Raw genomic sequence first — 13,960 nt, 5'->3', positions numbered from 1 at the left:
GTTGGGTTGTCCACCTCCATCTATTTAGTTAGTGGTGATGAGTCATCAAGGTAAACAGGAAGTCCTGGCTCAGAGAGAAAAGACTAGAGGTCTTTCCTTCCAACCCTACAGGACAGAGCAGGAATAGCTTTGTAGTCCATGATAACCTCTAGTTTTAATAGCGTCCTGGAAGAATCAGAATCAAATTATTGGCTAATTTATCAACCAGCCAGGGTCTGCCGTGTAAATATTGGCCTGACTAAAATCTAATGAGCCTGATGGAGCAAGGGGAACACTGAGTGCTTCTTTGGTATTTCCACTGCTGTGAAGATAATAAAGGCCAGAGACTTTCAGGCAGTGACTGGTTTGTGTCACTCAGGCTCCATCTAAGCTCCGAGTCCGTCTCCTTTGCTGGACAACACGTTAAGACCTGGCGATGTTCCACCACCTTTGAATGTGAGCACAACAAAGGGTGAGTGCAGGCTCAGCCTCTGGGGTGTGGGCGGGGCAAACTGGGAACAGGAAGCACAACCACACATGACTGTCACCTGTTTCGCATCACGTGACCAGAGCTTTGCGGAAAGATAACGAAAATGGCAGAAAGAAGCTGGAGATCAGTTCGAGTCGTGGCTTTTATTTGTGTTTTCGCTTCTTATGTGGCTTCAGGGGGATCCAGCGCCCAGGTGCCACTTCTCATGTGGTCTAGTGACGGGTAATGGTGCAATGACTTCTGTATTTGGCAAGTTAGAAGCTGATGCTAACACTGGTAGCTAAATTAGCATCTTTCAGCTAATTGTGTTTTAGGTTGCAAACTTTCAAAACTATTTTTGTGATGGGTATTTTGTTTTAGAAAATGTTACTTCAGCGCAGAGAACAAACGTAACAACCAGTCGAGCGTCAAAATGTTCTTTTATATTAAATACTTGCCCAGCTTCGTGTCTACGTCACAGCAAACTCTGCGTTAAATGTCCTTCTATAGATTTAATGGGTGACAATGTGTCTTAATGAGAAATGAAATCTAAAACCCAGTGTCCTGTGTTTACACATGCTTTTGACAAACACATTTGTTCATTTTGTAGCACTGATACAGTGTTTGGTAAACAGTCCTGGTGACATGTGGGATGTGCTTCTCTAACCTCCATGTTTAGTTTGCCACCATTGGCCTCAGCGGCAGCAGGTCACATTGCGTCTGATGACCAGTTGTCTTCCTACCTCACCTCCACCTTCAGCGCAGGCTCTGGCTCTCACACTGTGCTGCTCTTTCTTCAGGACAAGGTCAGTCTGTGGGAAAACTATTTCCTGCTCTGCAGTAAACATGCTGACAGTATCAATAAGTCACATAAAAGCTGGGGGTGATGACTGATGGTGAGGATTCATATTCGCTTAAGGATTTTCGCAGATTTCATCATAGTTTTTATAATTTAGAAAAGTTACCCTTGGCTGTTTAAGTTGTGTAAAGCAGGACGGTGTTGAGTCATGTGTAGTTACACTTCCCCTTTCCTAGTTCTGCTGTAATATACAGAGATACAAGGTCAACTGTCTGTTGTCTAGTGAGTAAGTTAATTTATGTTTTTGTGTTCAGTTAAGCAAAGAGGACTTTACAGTCTTTGGTGGCGTGTTTGGAAACAAGCATGACAGTGCCTTTCAAAACCTAGAGGTAAGCTCATATAATTTTTACATAATTTCTATAATTTTGGTTGGACTAAGTCTGCTGAATCATATTCTCCTGCAGGCTGCACTCCGATCCTCATTCTCATCAGTAACCCTTCCAGCCTTGGAGTGGTCAGGCTCCTCTGCCATTCTGACGCTGCTGCAGGAGAAACTCCAAGTGTCATCTCTGCTTGTAGACGCAGACACTTTGTCAGATCTGAGCATCAACACATCTGTCAGCAACCTACTGCTTATCAGTCTTCCTTATTGTACCAGGTAGGACATTTGGTTGGCATCTGTTTTACAACAAACATATGTAGAAGATTAATATGTTTTATGTTTCATATTTAGCTTGCACAAGTCTTGCAAAGAAGTCCTCCATGACAATGGTATGTTCTACTTGGACTAGTGCTGACTATGTTTTTCTTCATAGATTTCATTTTCTTCTATTTATCCAGGAATAGAGAAACTTATAATTGCTTTTGTTGTACAGCTGTACCAGTTTTTACCCTGTGTGTGTATATATTTGTTTCCCACAGATGAAGTTGTTGGAAAGGTTCTAAATATTATGACAACAAAAAATGTTCCATATACTGCAATATACACTGGACTCAAGCCTTCACAAGTAAGATACACAAACTAAACATGACAGTGTAGGATGAACGTCATCCATACAATTTCTTCCAGTGTGTTATTATTATTTTTACTCTTTAATCAGAGGATCTCAACAAAGCCTATGTTTGAGCAGCCCATGGGTCGGTCCTTGCTTCAGACTGTTGCTCCCACTGTGAACCCTCCCATCATATTCAGCGTATCAGGCAAGCCATGCATTATGCTTTCGGCTCAGAATTTAAATGTGAGTTTTACAAGCCCTCCACAGTGGACTGACCTCGGTTTAGAAACACCAACACTTAGAGAATCCTGGTGCAACAGCAGGACTGCTGGGTGAGTTTGGTTTCTATTGGTTTCACAATAAAATCCCCAGCAGCTGAGCTTTTTTTGCTCTGAGAAGAGAATGTTGGTAAAGTGATTTAAAATGCTTATCTTTTCTCTTTGTAGCCTTGTCCTCGATTATGCCTCAGGGCCTAAACTAAGGTAGGACAATAAATTGTTTATTTGACAGGAATAAGCTAAGCTTGTATTATAGGATGTTTGTAAGAACAGTATCAATCTTCTTGTTCATATATTTCTTAACAATTAGTTTAAAATTATTCTTCTTCCATACTATCCAGTAGCTTAGCCTTGTTGTAACTATATCCAGTATGTGCACAGTTCTTTACATCAGGATTAGACAGTTCTAACAAACTAAAGTTTAAAACAACTGTCCTATCAACAACAAAGAAACCAAACTCTACAATATTAATAAGATTGCAAAGCTCTTATTGATCATTCGTTTGTTGATGTTTAGCTTTGTGATGAGTCGTCAGTTTTATTCTGGGTCTGCACGATACTGGTTCACTCTGGATTCTGTGCAACTGACGAAAAATGGTCAAACTGTGTCATTCAATGGGAGCCGCTTCATAACGGCTCCTGCAGAGTATTCCTACCATTGCCAGACCGTCAACAGCTTCGACAACCCTCTTCTTTTTCCAAACACCACCAAAGATGCCTCGTCTCAGTGGATGATTAATCTTGTCCAGTTCCAGGTACAGCTATAGTTGCTTATTTTCCATTTTGCCATTGAACATTGTTGCTGCAGTGCATCGGTGGGTGGTGGTGTGTGGGAATCTGTTTCTGTCTATTCAGTGGTTGTGCACTTTATTTTTAACCTTCCTATATCTGTTTTATGTCATCCAACAGATTCAGGGCTTTGGTTTAAACAATGGAACAGTTTTCTCGTATGCTAGTGACTGTGCGGCCTTCTTCACTCCGGGGATTTGGATGGGGCTATTGACCACACTGATCATGCTGTTAATTCTTGTCTATGGGCTGCACATGATCACTCAACTAACCGCCATGGATCGATTTGACGACCCCAAAGGTCCAACAATATCCGTACCTCAGACAGAGTGAAGCCTCTCCAACATACACAAATCCTTTAGTGCCTTCCTTTTAACAGTCTTTATTTGTCTGAATCCTTCCACAAGTGTGTTTGCGATCTAATGCCAATCTGATGCTCCTTAATCATTGTATACAAGTTGATTCTGTGTGTGGTTGTTGATGTGCAATTCTTAGGCACAGTGGATATGTGGATGCCTTGTGTGCAGATGTGAATGTGATTATTGGATGCTCAAGGACCATTTCAAACCTCAGCTGTAACTTAAAGACTACTAGTAATGAAATTGGTGCCTTTAATGTAATAGTTTGAAATGGTTGTGTTTTGCCAAAGTGTGGTAATTATAATTTTCCTTGGATTTTTCCGTGTGATTAAATCACAAACTTATCTTAAGAATCAGTAAAGTATTGTGTCTGTTTAATTTATTTATATAAATTCTCTGCTTTATGTGTCTTTTAAGTTCGCTTTTGCATCAGATTCAACTCAAATCCAAAATCAGAGCCTTGGTTTATCTCACATAGGCCATAAAGTGTACAGCACATGAATGCCAATAAATCCTGCTTTTAAATGTATAATGTTGAGGCTTCACTTTAATTGTAATGTCTTATGCATTTGATGTCACAATTACGTCACCTTGTTTCCGTTTGGGTATTTGTTGAATATAGTGCGCTTCTGGACAAAGACCAACATCCATTTATTGAGCTGCTGCTCGCTTTTCCGTGGTCAAATCAGCCATCTACAGTTGAAGTTTGCAATTCATGGGATACTTACGGTAACAGTGTTGCTATCACTGAGAAGAGCTGAGACTCCCTCTATTGAACAGTGGAGATAACATAAAAGCTAATGTCCTAAGGAAACATACAGTAAACTGCTAAAATTTCCGAAATGATGGGATTTACTGTGTATATTTGGAAATATATGCTGACACTATTCTAAAATGTGGCTTTGAATAAAATGAATTCCTCAAATTAATAGAACATGATTCCTTCAAAGTACTACTTAGTAATTCATGGACTACTATTACAGCAAACATCATCCCATTTTACTGCATTCTTTTGGAATAATCCATTACAACAGTTTCCTACAGTAAAGAGCCTTGAAACCAATAGCTGTACTTTCATAAAACGAGAGTTTTATGAAAGTATATTTACACCCTTTCTTCACACTATTACTTAGTACTTCATGAATTACACCATACCACAGCAAATATGATCTTATTTTACTGTATTTATTTGGAATAATCCATTACTAAAGTTTCATACAGTAAAGAGCCTACACAGTAAAAGATCATAGTTGCCGTGGTAGTAGTCTCGGAAGTACTAAGTAGTGTAGTATGTAGGGACGATGTACTACTGGATTTGAGGAGCTCATTTTATTCAAAGTTTTAGAATAGAAGCCAGGTTAATGGAATCAAGTGTAACTGACTGTAGGATATTTTAATAATTGGTAATTCCAAAACTATACAGTAAAATAAGTTCATATTTGCTGTGGTATTAGCCTATTAAGTACTAAGTATGAAGAATCTGTGTTCTACTAATTTAAGGAACTCATTTTATGAGAGGTCAAATTTCAGCCATCGATATCAAGGCTGTTTCCTGTAGTATCCTTCAAGTGATACTGTTAAGGATTGACGTTCTACTAATTTAAGAAACTTTTATTTTTTATTCAAAATTTTAGAATAAAGGCCAACTGCGTTTTTTTACATTCCATCGATAAATATTTCCAAATATACACAAATTTCAAATTTTATCATTTCTTAAATTTTGCAGTTTTCTGTATGTTCCCTCAGAACATTGGCTCAAATATCATCTCCATTGTTAACTATCGATATCACTTCACCGATACTTTCATTTTTGCCGTTGAAAAGCAAAATGCTAAAATAAAAGTTAAATACAAATGATAAATACAAATACTTTTTATTATTTAGGCAGCAAAGGAAAAAAATGCAGTTTAATAATTTGCGTTAAACAGTTTATGACGCATTACGAAAGTAACTTCGTTGCCATAGTTACAAGTCAAAACACTTGTAAGGACGTTGCGTCAGGTGGAGACGTCGTGTTCGTCCAGTTTCCGTTACTTGCTTATCAGCAAGTGACTTGTTTTCTGTAAATGTCAGCGGCGCCTGCTCAGCGTTTATCGTTCGGCAGCGGTCAGGAACGGAGACTCGTTCCCCTCCATCACAGCCCCGACCGGCTGGGAAACCAGTTGTCACGACAGAATGCTCCGCATCTCGGCCCTGGCTGCTATGGCAACCACGAGGTTGGTCTACAATATTAGCACCACAGGACACGTTAATGGCTCTGCAGTATGAGCCCTAACATGTTCACGCCTTCTCCCTCAGTTTGGCACCATCATGTATAACTTGGAGAAGAGACCAGGGAGTAAAATGGGATACGGTTTATCAGCCAGGACCGCAGCTCGCTTCCCGTCCTGTAGAACCGTACGTTTATCAACACTGGACTCTAAGAAATGCACGACTAGGTGTGACTAGCTTTAACAGTGTTGATTATATTCATGTCTAGACTGTGACCCCTTCACCACAGCAGTACCAGCAGGATCAGAGCCTGTCCAGAATCCTCCCACCGAACCAAACACCTTTCAACTCAACCACACAAAGGTTCACAAGGTTGCCTCCATCAGCGGAGACCGGTCCAGGGTGAGTCAGACACACAGTGCTACTAGAACCGTGCTGAAGTGAGCTGACAGCTTTTACTCTGTGATCCAGTCCTGGGGCATATGCTCATGATGTAGAGACAAACAGAAAGGTGAGCTGGCCCATGTGCTTTGGGAGCCCAGACTGGTCCCAACTGCCTCAGCTGGAGAAGAAGTCACTAAGGGTGAAGGTGGGTGAACAATGACATTATTGGTTTTTAATAACATAAAAAAAGCTGAAGGTCAAATGCAGGGTCACAGAATAGATGACTCCAGGCTGCTGGATTGATCTAGAGGCATCTTGTGTTGGTATCATTAATGATCCTAATGAAAGAATTCTTAATCAACCTTTTCAGAAAATGATCAGTTCAACTGTTAGGTCATTTGTTAGGTCATTTCAGAGTTTGGGCTATACTAAAATAAGATGGCGTCAACTGTTCAATATAATACTTTAGGTCCTCATAATGTAATGCCAGGCAGGAAAACAGAAGGGCGGACTTTACTTCCTTTCAAACACGTCATGAGTGTTGGATTGCTGTACAATACAACATCTAAACCCCCTGTTTTCATTCATCCAGCTGAACAGCGATATCGAGTTCTTGAGGCACAGGAGAAGGACGGCCTACCTGAGTTTGTACTATTAGACCGGTGGATGAAAATAAAAGCTGTCGATCTCAGTTAAAAAAAAGAAACCTGTTTCTCTTTATTTACAAAATAAGTGGACTGCTGTATTTGTATATTACACTATGAAGCTCAGACAAAGTGAGTGCTTGTTGAAAAGAAAACAAACAAACAATTGATAAAGCAGAAGAACATTATCCTTAACAGAAGTCAGTCCGTTTGCTGAAGTCAGCAACAATACTGGTCCCAGCACTTAAGGGAAAGGAGCTGCTGGGCTGCTTCTCTCTGATGAACAATCTGCTGCTGAAAGCACCAAGCACGATGATGGATGCAAGTCTGTCGGTTCAGGTCATTTCTTCCTCCTCACTTTGGGTTTCTTAACTGGGCGGAGGTAAGGGTTGTCAATCACGTTGTCCTCACTGGCCTTTGTGGAGGAAACAACACCACTGGGAGGGAGCATGGAGTTCTCTTTGTCAGCTCCTGGATCATCCTGAGGGAAAGTGAGATGAAAGTGTCATAAACGTCAATGTTTTCACTACAAGAAGCAGTCAGCTAAAAGTAACTTGGGATTAATACTAAAAACAGAAACCACTTTTAACATAAAAAACAAAACACTACTAACAATACTAAATGAATTGTGAACTATTTTTAGAATCACACTTTTCAAGCAGACACAGTTTTCTCAGCGTATATCCCGTACATTATATCATCTTCTATAAAATGACAAATAACCCAGGAACCTTGGTTGCTGTGACTCTGTGCTTACACTGATGATGTTGCCCGCTGTGTTCTCACTGTCTGTCTGGTCATCTTGCTCAGAGGAGTCCGTCTCTTCCAGCGTCTGCAGTTCCAGTTCTGAGGGCAGGAGGGCACTGAGATACGGGATGGCAGTGGGTCGTGCTGCGATCACTATCGAGAGGATCACAGTGGTTAAAATACAAGAATCCAACATGCTTCATGTAGCATGTCAGTCACACATTTACGATTTTAACCAGACCAGTGCTGGCAGAATGACTCACATGGGAAGGCAGTGATGTCATCTTTGAAGAGGCTTTGAGTTGCTCCGGTCTTGGCCATGAAGCGCGTGAGCGCTCGCTCTACATCTCTCCTCTGAGTTGCTGCCTTCTCTCTCACCACTTGGTATTCTGAAACAGGCTCTCTGAATGTCTGCAGACAAAAAAAATACTTCACTGGTCTGAATGTGCCATTTAAACAAGACCCCCGAACCGATCAAGCCGCTGATGAATCAGTGCCGAACCATCCGGGAAAAGTAGAAGCATGCCCTTTAATCGGAGTATGAACCCCTCAAGACCGGCTGATCATCTACGGCCCACAAGGAGGGGCCCACTCTGAAACTTATTTAGAAAGAGCATAACGAAGGATGTTTAGGTGAACATTTGACTTACAGGTGTTTTAATGTAGGTGTGAGGGTCAGGAAACTCTGGGAAGTGACTTGGGATGTGAGGTGGATGTGTGCGTTTCTGTCCGGCTGACAGTGCTCTAGGAGTCACAGGCTGATTTGTCACTGGAGCTAAAATTGATTTAAAAATATATATAAACATTTATAAAATGTTTGTAAAAATACTCCAAAACAATTTAGAAATGTAGTACTTAGAAACAATTTAGAAACTCACGGGCAGTTATGACCATCCTCTGTGACCTTTTCGCATAAACAGGCAATGTGTCGACACTGAAACCTGACATGACACAGATTCAGCGACATCTGTGATATGACACCGTGTTGTGAATATTCACCTCTTGCCTCCTTACCCATTTCAATAAGTGTGATCACTGTATCCGACAATGTTGGAATGCTTCTGGCTGTGTGTTCACAATATGCTTTAGCACAGCGACCAATTTCAGTTATATCTGTTAAAAAAAACAAACATAAGACAAAGGAGGAGCTTAATCTTTTTTTCTCACTTTTACTAAAAAGTGTAATCTTTAGTAAAAGTTAATTTAAAAAAAGCATGACCTTTAAAGTGGAATTATTTAAACATGCAGCTAAAAGGCGTGAGATAAACACCAAGTGCATCTTCAGGTACAGATGCTCTACTCCAGTTTCTATACGTACAGCTCTGCATCATCTCAGTCAGGGTCTCCACTGCTGCCTTCTCTGCACTCTCAAAACCACTCTCTGTAAGGAGGGCGCTGATAACAACCTGCAGCGTACGACGTCTTGCAAGGTGGTAGTTCTCTGATGGGCTTGAGGCAGCTTTATTTCCAGCCCCACGCTGAAATAAACATATTAAAAATCATAGATACAGAAAGTAAGAATGAAACTGATAGAAAGAGACAGTTTTTCCTGCTCTGAAATGTAAAGGAACAAAAAGTGCTTTATACTGCACTCACTGCAAATTATTATTTGGTGGTATAAAAACACAACTGACTTGAACGGCATGTTACTCCTTGCTGCAGCCTCCACATATGATATTGATATTGATTGATTGATGATATTAAATACATTAGTACTGAGCACAGGGTTTTCTTCACAGGGGTTCAAGAATATAATTGCAAGGTAATTGCATAAATAATAAGCTTCTGTCAGCTGTTTGGCCTCTAATAGGTGATAGCTAAAAAATGATCCCACTCTCCAAATGTGTCAAACCTCTATATAAATAGAGAAAAGTAACGCGAGTGACTAATCACTGTGGCTTTGGTTCTTGTTGTTAATGGTAAAAGTAATTCACAACGTTACAGAGACGTCTGTCATTAGAGACGTCAGTGGCGAACATACTAATTACTCAGATGTTGACCATAAAACCAATACAAACGTTTACTTCATAAAAAAGCGAAACACGTCAACACTCGATTCAACCGTTGTAAATGAAGCTTTATTGATACACATTTAACCCTCCAGTGGCTGCTAGCTAAACACAGTAACCCCTTTCCGGTGACGGCCGACAATTCGGTCCGGCCGCTTGTCTTACCGCTCCTGAGTTTAGCGAACCTCCGGATGTCACCGTAAGATCCGCCATCACTGATTCACTGAAGTTGAATTCGTTGAAGTAAACTACTTTCTATTTACAGTAACTTTATTTTATAAGAGGACAGTGTAGCCGCCATTAGTAAACACGAAGCTTATTTATGACGTCACATCCGCCACTCGACCGGAAGCCGAAATAAAAACAAGTTAATAATTCTTGCCCTCTAGCGGCGAGGTACGAATACTGAGCACTCATTACCTCGTTTTGCTACGAATCACAGCTTTTTCAGCAATTTGGAAAATTACTCCTAATAACATAAGTATAATATCAAACCATCCCTGTGTGTTTACCTGTGTGCTAACAGACCATCTAAAGCCTGTCACTAATCCATCTGGGAGTCAACGTTAGAATTATCCATGTCCATTCTATAATAATAATAGAACTCTATTGACCCTATTGATTGATTATCTTTTTCCACGTTGGGAAAATTAATCTCTGCATTTTGACCCATGCACTGCGGCAGTGGGCCGCCACAGTGCAGCACACGGGGAGCTAGTGCAAGGTGTCAAGGACACACTTGGTCCTTTGGTGATCATAAATTTAGAATGATTTTATTAGTGTACTTAAGAGGAACAGCATGTGCCTAACCCCCACAATTTTGGTTTCTTGCCTTAACCTATACTTCATAATACCCAGGTGTACACTAGGATCAAAAGATCACAGACAGCATTTTGCTCGATTGCTTGATTGTTGTGGTGTTCAATATCATTCATGACAAAATCTCTCACAAAATGTCAATGCCAGTGTTGTTAGTCAATATATGTACATGTCAGTTGCCATGTGGATGGGTTTAACACAAAGGACTATAACATCATCCAGAATGGCTCAGCCATCAGCAGGCAGAGCTATAGGGGCCAGTGTGCTGCAGAGTGGGTAGCACTCACAGGAGGAGGCAACAGAAACAGGCTTGAGACATGAAAATATCATTGGGATGGAAGGACCTGAGCCGCACATAGAAAAGCACAGGACACTCAGTTTTACAGATGGCGCAAACCACATTGCAATGTGGACAAAAAGTGATCTTAATGTCATTTTAGTAGATTACCTGAAAGATTACTAAGGCAGCTACAGTAACAGACTCTATTCACACTGACAACTCATTGTTGGGGATTAGGATGGGCAGACTGCACAGTGGCCTGGGTTGCCCCCAAATGCATGGCGGGAAAAAAAACCCAAACACTTTTTCTTTTTGTCCATTTTATTTTACAAGGCGCCCACAGCACATCTGACTCAGAGGTTCCTGTAAAACATAAAGTCAGGATTCATTTGTAATCACATCATCTCTGCCTGACCCAAAAGTACTCAACATAAATCAGATTTACATCCTTTACACCAGGGCTGTCACAATTTGAACAAATTAAACACAAATCAGACATACACTGAGAAATACAAGTCTGTATTTGAGGATGTCAATATCTAAATATAAAAGATCTAGAGCCCACACAACACTAAAATGTGCTATAATTAGACAACATGTTCTTACTTTGCAACTATGGAGTCATTCTTTGACAGCCTCAAGATTGCATCGTCAGACTCGCCCTGTGGGATGAAAAAAAGCATGTTTAGATGGTTCAGCATGAACCATTAGAATCAGATCCACACCAACCACAGAATGTGGATCTGGAAAATGAACGAGCTCAACTATGAAGACTGTTTCACAAATTTAAACAGACCTCATTCAACCTAAACAGTGAAGGAAAGTCTCCCCATCAGGGTTTAGGTCTGTGAGTCAATCACACCAATAGAAACATACCATTCTGCGAATAGCTCCACAGATGGCGTAGGTCTTGAACTGGCCATTGAAGCGACCGGTCACCTTGTCGACCTTCACAAGAAAGAGCACAAAAGGGTAACTTTGCAACAGTTAAAACATTTAAAAGTTCATTGTCTAGACTTGGCTTTTAAGCATCTAGAGATCAGATGGGCAAGAAAATTTCCACAAGGGGAATCAATAACGTACGTATAATCTACAATGTGACTCATTTTGTCAGAACCAAATCAAATATACAGAGATCTAAAATACTTATTTCAACGTACTTCGGCAATGTTGAGCTGGATGGAGGCATGGTCTTTGGCTCCAATAATCCTGTTGCTAGCAGAGCTGCAAAGCAAAAATGACTGTAAATAAAATTTCAATTTAATTCTTAAAATAATTTTGTTCTGCCAGGAATCTCAGACCCCATCTCTAACAATTAGCTTCACTGACCTGGGGAACAACGGGAAGTATTTGTCATTAATGTTGTGACTTCCGAAAACTCACCATTTACGAGGGACATAGAGGTCCACAAATTCACCAGCGTCGTTCTGCATGTTGACAGATGAATGAGGCGGTCGCCGACAAATCTGAAAGAAATAAAATCTGATTAGGTTGGAAGTACAAGACGTCCTCGTTGTGATGCTAGCCACTGTGAGAATGCTAACTCACAAGCGGGAACACAAATTATAGATCGGCCAAACCAATCGAATTTAATGAGTATCGCAACAAAAAAATAAGCAACAAATATCGTCTATTTCAATAATTTGAAGTCAGTCCCTTAACATGTGGAGCGTGATGGAGTCCGCATGTGGCTCCTCACACTTGACAAACGTCTATTCAAAGATAGCGAGGGGATAATCGGCAGCCAAACATTAGCTACATTTACAAAGTCACATTAACTTTGATTACTGTGAGGGCGTTTATGTGAATTCGACCTTACAAGAGAACTTTTTAACATTTTTATAAACGACGGCTCAAACACAACCCACCGTATACGACAAATGGCCGACAGGAAAGAAAGACTGACCCGGAAACGAAAGAATCATCGACGTTCTTCTTCTTCAGGGTTTATTTGTGGTTGCCAAACACGAAACCGGCACATTATCGCCACCAACTGGTGGGGTATCTCCTTAAACACCATATAATATATAATAAACCAAATGAGTCTATGTGTATCATGTTTTCGACAATGTCCAAAATATTATGAATAATTATAGTCTGTAATTATGATGTACAATATATACTGCTCAAAAATAAAGGAAACACTTATACAACACAATGTAACTCCAAGTTAATTACACTATTCTAGTTCTATGAAAACAAACTGCCCACTTAGGAAGCAACACGGACTGATTTTCACATGCTGTTGTTCAAATGGAATAGACAACAGTTGGGCATTATAGATCAAAATTATGGTTAAAGGCTTGCTGTGTGTGGGATTTGTTGGGTTTAGTTATGTAAGGTCTTAAACTTATCTTTTAAAGTGCCTTGAAATAACTTTGTTGTGATTTGGCGCTATATAAATAAAATTGAATATAATTGCATTAAATATACGCAATTAGGAAGACACCCCAGATACAGGAGTGGTTGGTGGTGCTTTCACTCTAGTGGTAGCATGAGGCTACAGAGTCTACAACACACGCAAGTGGCTAAGGTAGTGCAGCTCATCCAGGATGGCACATCAATAAGAGCTGTCGCGAGAAGGTTTGCTGTGTCTGTCAGCGTAGTGTCCAGAGCATGGAGGCGCTACCAGGAGACAGGCCAGTACATCAGGAGACGTGGAGGAGGCCGTAGGAGGGCAACAACCCAGCAGCAGAGCCGCTACCTCCACATTTGTGCATGGAGGAACAGGAAGAGCACTGTCAGAGCCCTGCAAAACAGTGGCTTTTGATGCCTGCTCCTTGACTGTTTTACAATAAAACGATGATAAACATTAAACACTTTTACCTCAATTTTGAGAGACGTAAACATCTTGAAAAAACACATTTCATAATTTTTAAATTATCATCATCTAAATCCAAAATGTCACCAGTAGGCTTTCTCAGTCACTCATAATTGTAAATTCAACACAGATTTAGTAAAATCATTTAATCCTGCAGACGTAAAATTCTGTAATTACATTTTACAGCTGAAAATAGTCTGAAATCGATACAGCAGACTTTCTCTTTAGTGTCTGCAAATTGACACGTTGTTAGTGTACTTTTTTTAAAAATTACAAAAAATGTGTTTTTAATTTTCATTTACTAAACCCTTTTGCTTATGGTCAAGTGCTTCTTCTACTTCTTCTGTCAAAGCACTAAACCCTGTGTGGGACATTAT

The 13,960-nt window shown here is 40.3% G+C and overlaps 4 protein-coding genes across 5 annotated transcripts; 2 read left to right on the top strand and 2 right to left on the bottom strand.

Moving 5' to 3' along the window:
* Positions 1-530: 530 nt before the first annotated feature.
* atp6ap1b (ATPase H+ transporting accessory protein 1b) lies at positions 531-4,200 on the top strand. Its single transcript, XM_029157142.3, has 10 exons — positions 531-691; positions 1,128-1,254; positions 1,562-1,636; positions 1,712-1,905; positions 1,981-2,018; positions 2,169-2,254; positions 2,348-2,574; positions 2,689-2,724; positions 3,038-3,275; positions 3,430-4,200. The coding sequence occupies exons 1-10, from the start codon at positions 573-575 to the stop codon at positions 3,640-3,642; spliced, it is 1,353 nt and encodes a 450-aa protein (XP_029012975.1). The 5' UTR covers positions 531-572; the 3' UTR covers positions 3,643-4,200.
* A 1,418-nt stretch (positions 4,201-5,618) lies between these two features.
* LOC114859183 (protein pitchfork-like) lies at positions 5,619-6,969 on the top strand. The gene is made up of 5 exons (XM_029157127.3): positions 5,619-5,884; positions 5,967-6,065; positions 6,148-6,281; positions 6,351-6,468; positions 6,856-6,969. The coding sequence occupies exons 1-5, from the start codon at positions 5,735-5,737 to the stop codon at positions 6,919-6,921; spliced, it is 567 nt and encodes a 188-aa protein (XP_029012960.1). The 5' UTR covers positions 5,619-5,734; the 3' UTR covers positions 6,922-6,969.
* taf8 (TAF8 RNA polymerase II, TATA box binding protein (TBP)-associated factor) lies at positions 6,956-10,016 on the bottom strand. The gene is made up of 8 exons (XM_029157126.3): positions 9,829-10,016; positions 8,973-9,132; positions 8,669-8,767; positions 8,533-8,595; positions 8,305-8,429; positions 7,918-8,065; positions 7,665-7,807; positions 6,956-7,388 (listed from the first exon to the last, which is right to left on the bottom strand). The coding sequence occupies exons 1-8, from the start codon at positions 9,874-9,876 to the stop codon at positions 7,248-7,250; spliced, it is 927 nt and encodes a 308-aa protein (XP_029012959.1). The 5' UTR covers positions 9,877-10,016; the 3' UTR covers positions 6,956-7,247.
* A 1,049-nt stretch (positions 10,017-11,065) lies between these two features.
* On the bottom strand, positions 11,066-12,764 carry rps21 (ribosomal protein S21). 2 transcript variants are annotated; one of them, XM_029157128.3, is made up of 6 exons: positions 12,631-12,759; positions 12,146-12,228; positions 11,923-11,986; positions 11,639-11,710; positions 11,369-11,424; positions 11,066-11,125 (listed from the first exon to the last, which is right to left on the bottom strand). In XM_029157128.3, the coding sequence occupies exons 1-6, from the start codon at positions 12,685-12,687 to the stop codon at positions 11,116-11,118; spliced, it is 342 nt and encodes a 113-aa protein (XP_029012961.1). In that variant the 5' UTR covers positions 12,688-12,759; the 3' UTR covers positions 11,066-11,115. The 2 variants fall into 2 exon arrangements, with proteins under 2 accessions (XP_029012961.1, XP_029012962.1); XM_029157129.3 differs by lacking the exon at positions 11,066-11,125 and having other exon boundaries at positions 11,365-11,424; positions 12,631-12,764.
* Between the last annotated feature and the right edge of the window lie 1,196 nt (positions 12,765-13,960).

This window comes from Betta splendens, chromosome 7 (genome assembly GCF_900634795.4).
Source record: "Betta splendens chromosome 7, fBetSpl5.4, whole genome shotgun sequence".
Classification (NCBI taxonomy): Eukaryota; Metazoa; Chordata; class Actinopteri; order Anabantiformes; family Osphronemidae; genus Betta; species Betta splendens.
Note: the sequence above shows the minus strand (reverse complement) of the source record. Positions and strands in the feature narration are given on the sequence as shown.

What these genes read in the sequence shown, in the direction of transcription:
- atp6ap1b (XM_029157142.3), top strand. Translation starts at nt 573, where the DNA reads ATGGCAGAAAGAAGCTGGAGATCAGTTCGAGTCGTGGCTTTTATTTGT. An exon ending in CTGGACTCAAGCCTTCACAA is followed by an intron (nt 2,255 to 2,347) that starts GTAAGATACACA and finishes CTCTTTAATCAG; the next exon opens with AGGATCTCAACAAAGCCTAT. An exon ending in TTAATCTTGTCCAGTTCCAG is followed by an intron (nt 3,276 to 3,429) that starts GTACAGCTATAG and finishes GTCATCCAACAG; the next exon opens with ATTCAGGGCTTTGGTTTAAA.
- LOC114859183 (XM_029157127.3), top strand. Translation starts at nt 5,735, where the DNA reads ATGTCAGCGGCGCCTGCTCAGCGTTTATCGTTCGGCAGCGGTCAGGAA. An exon ending in GCTGCTATGGCAACCACGAG is followed by an intron (nt 5,885 to 5,966) that starts GTTGGTCTACAA and finishes CTTCTCCCTCAG; the next exon opens with TTTGGCACCATCATGTATAA. An exon ending in GCTTCCCGTCCTGTAGAACC is followed by an intron (nt 6,066 to 6,147) that starts GTACGTTTATCA and finishes ATTCATGTCTAG; the next exon opens with ACTGTGACCCCTTCACCACA.
- taf8 (XM_029157126.3), bottom strand. Translation starts at nt 9,876, where the DNA reads ATGGCGGATCTTACGGTGACATCCGGAGGTTCGCTAAACTCAGGAGCG. An exon ending in GACTGAGATGATGCAGAGCT is followed by an intron (nt 8,768 to 8,972) that starts GTACGTATAGAA and finishes TTTTTTTAACAG; the next exon opens with ATATAACTGAAATTGGTCGC. An exon ending in ACACCTACATTAAAACACCT is followed by an intron (nt 8,066 to 8,304) that starts GTAAGTCAAATG and finishes TTTTGTCTGCAG; the next exon opens with ACATTCAGAGAGCCTGTTTC.
- rps21 (XM_029157128.3), bottom strand. Translation starts at nt 12,687, where the DNA reads ATGATTCTTTCGTTTCCGGGTCAGTCTTTCTTTCCTGTCGGCCATTTG. An exon ending in CTCTATGTCCCTCGTAAATG is followed by an intron (nt 11,987 to 12,145) that starts GTGAGTTTTCGG and finishes TTTGCTTTGCAG; the next exon opens with CTCTGCTAGCAACAGGATTA. An exon ending in TCCAGCTCAACATTGCCGAA is followed by an intron (nt 11,711 to 11,922) that starts GTACGTTGAAAT and finishes TTTCTTGTGAAG; the next exon opens with GTCGACAAGGTGACCGGTCG.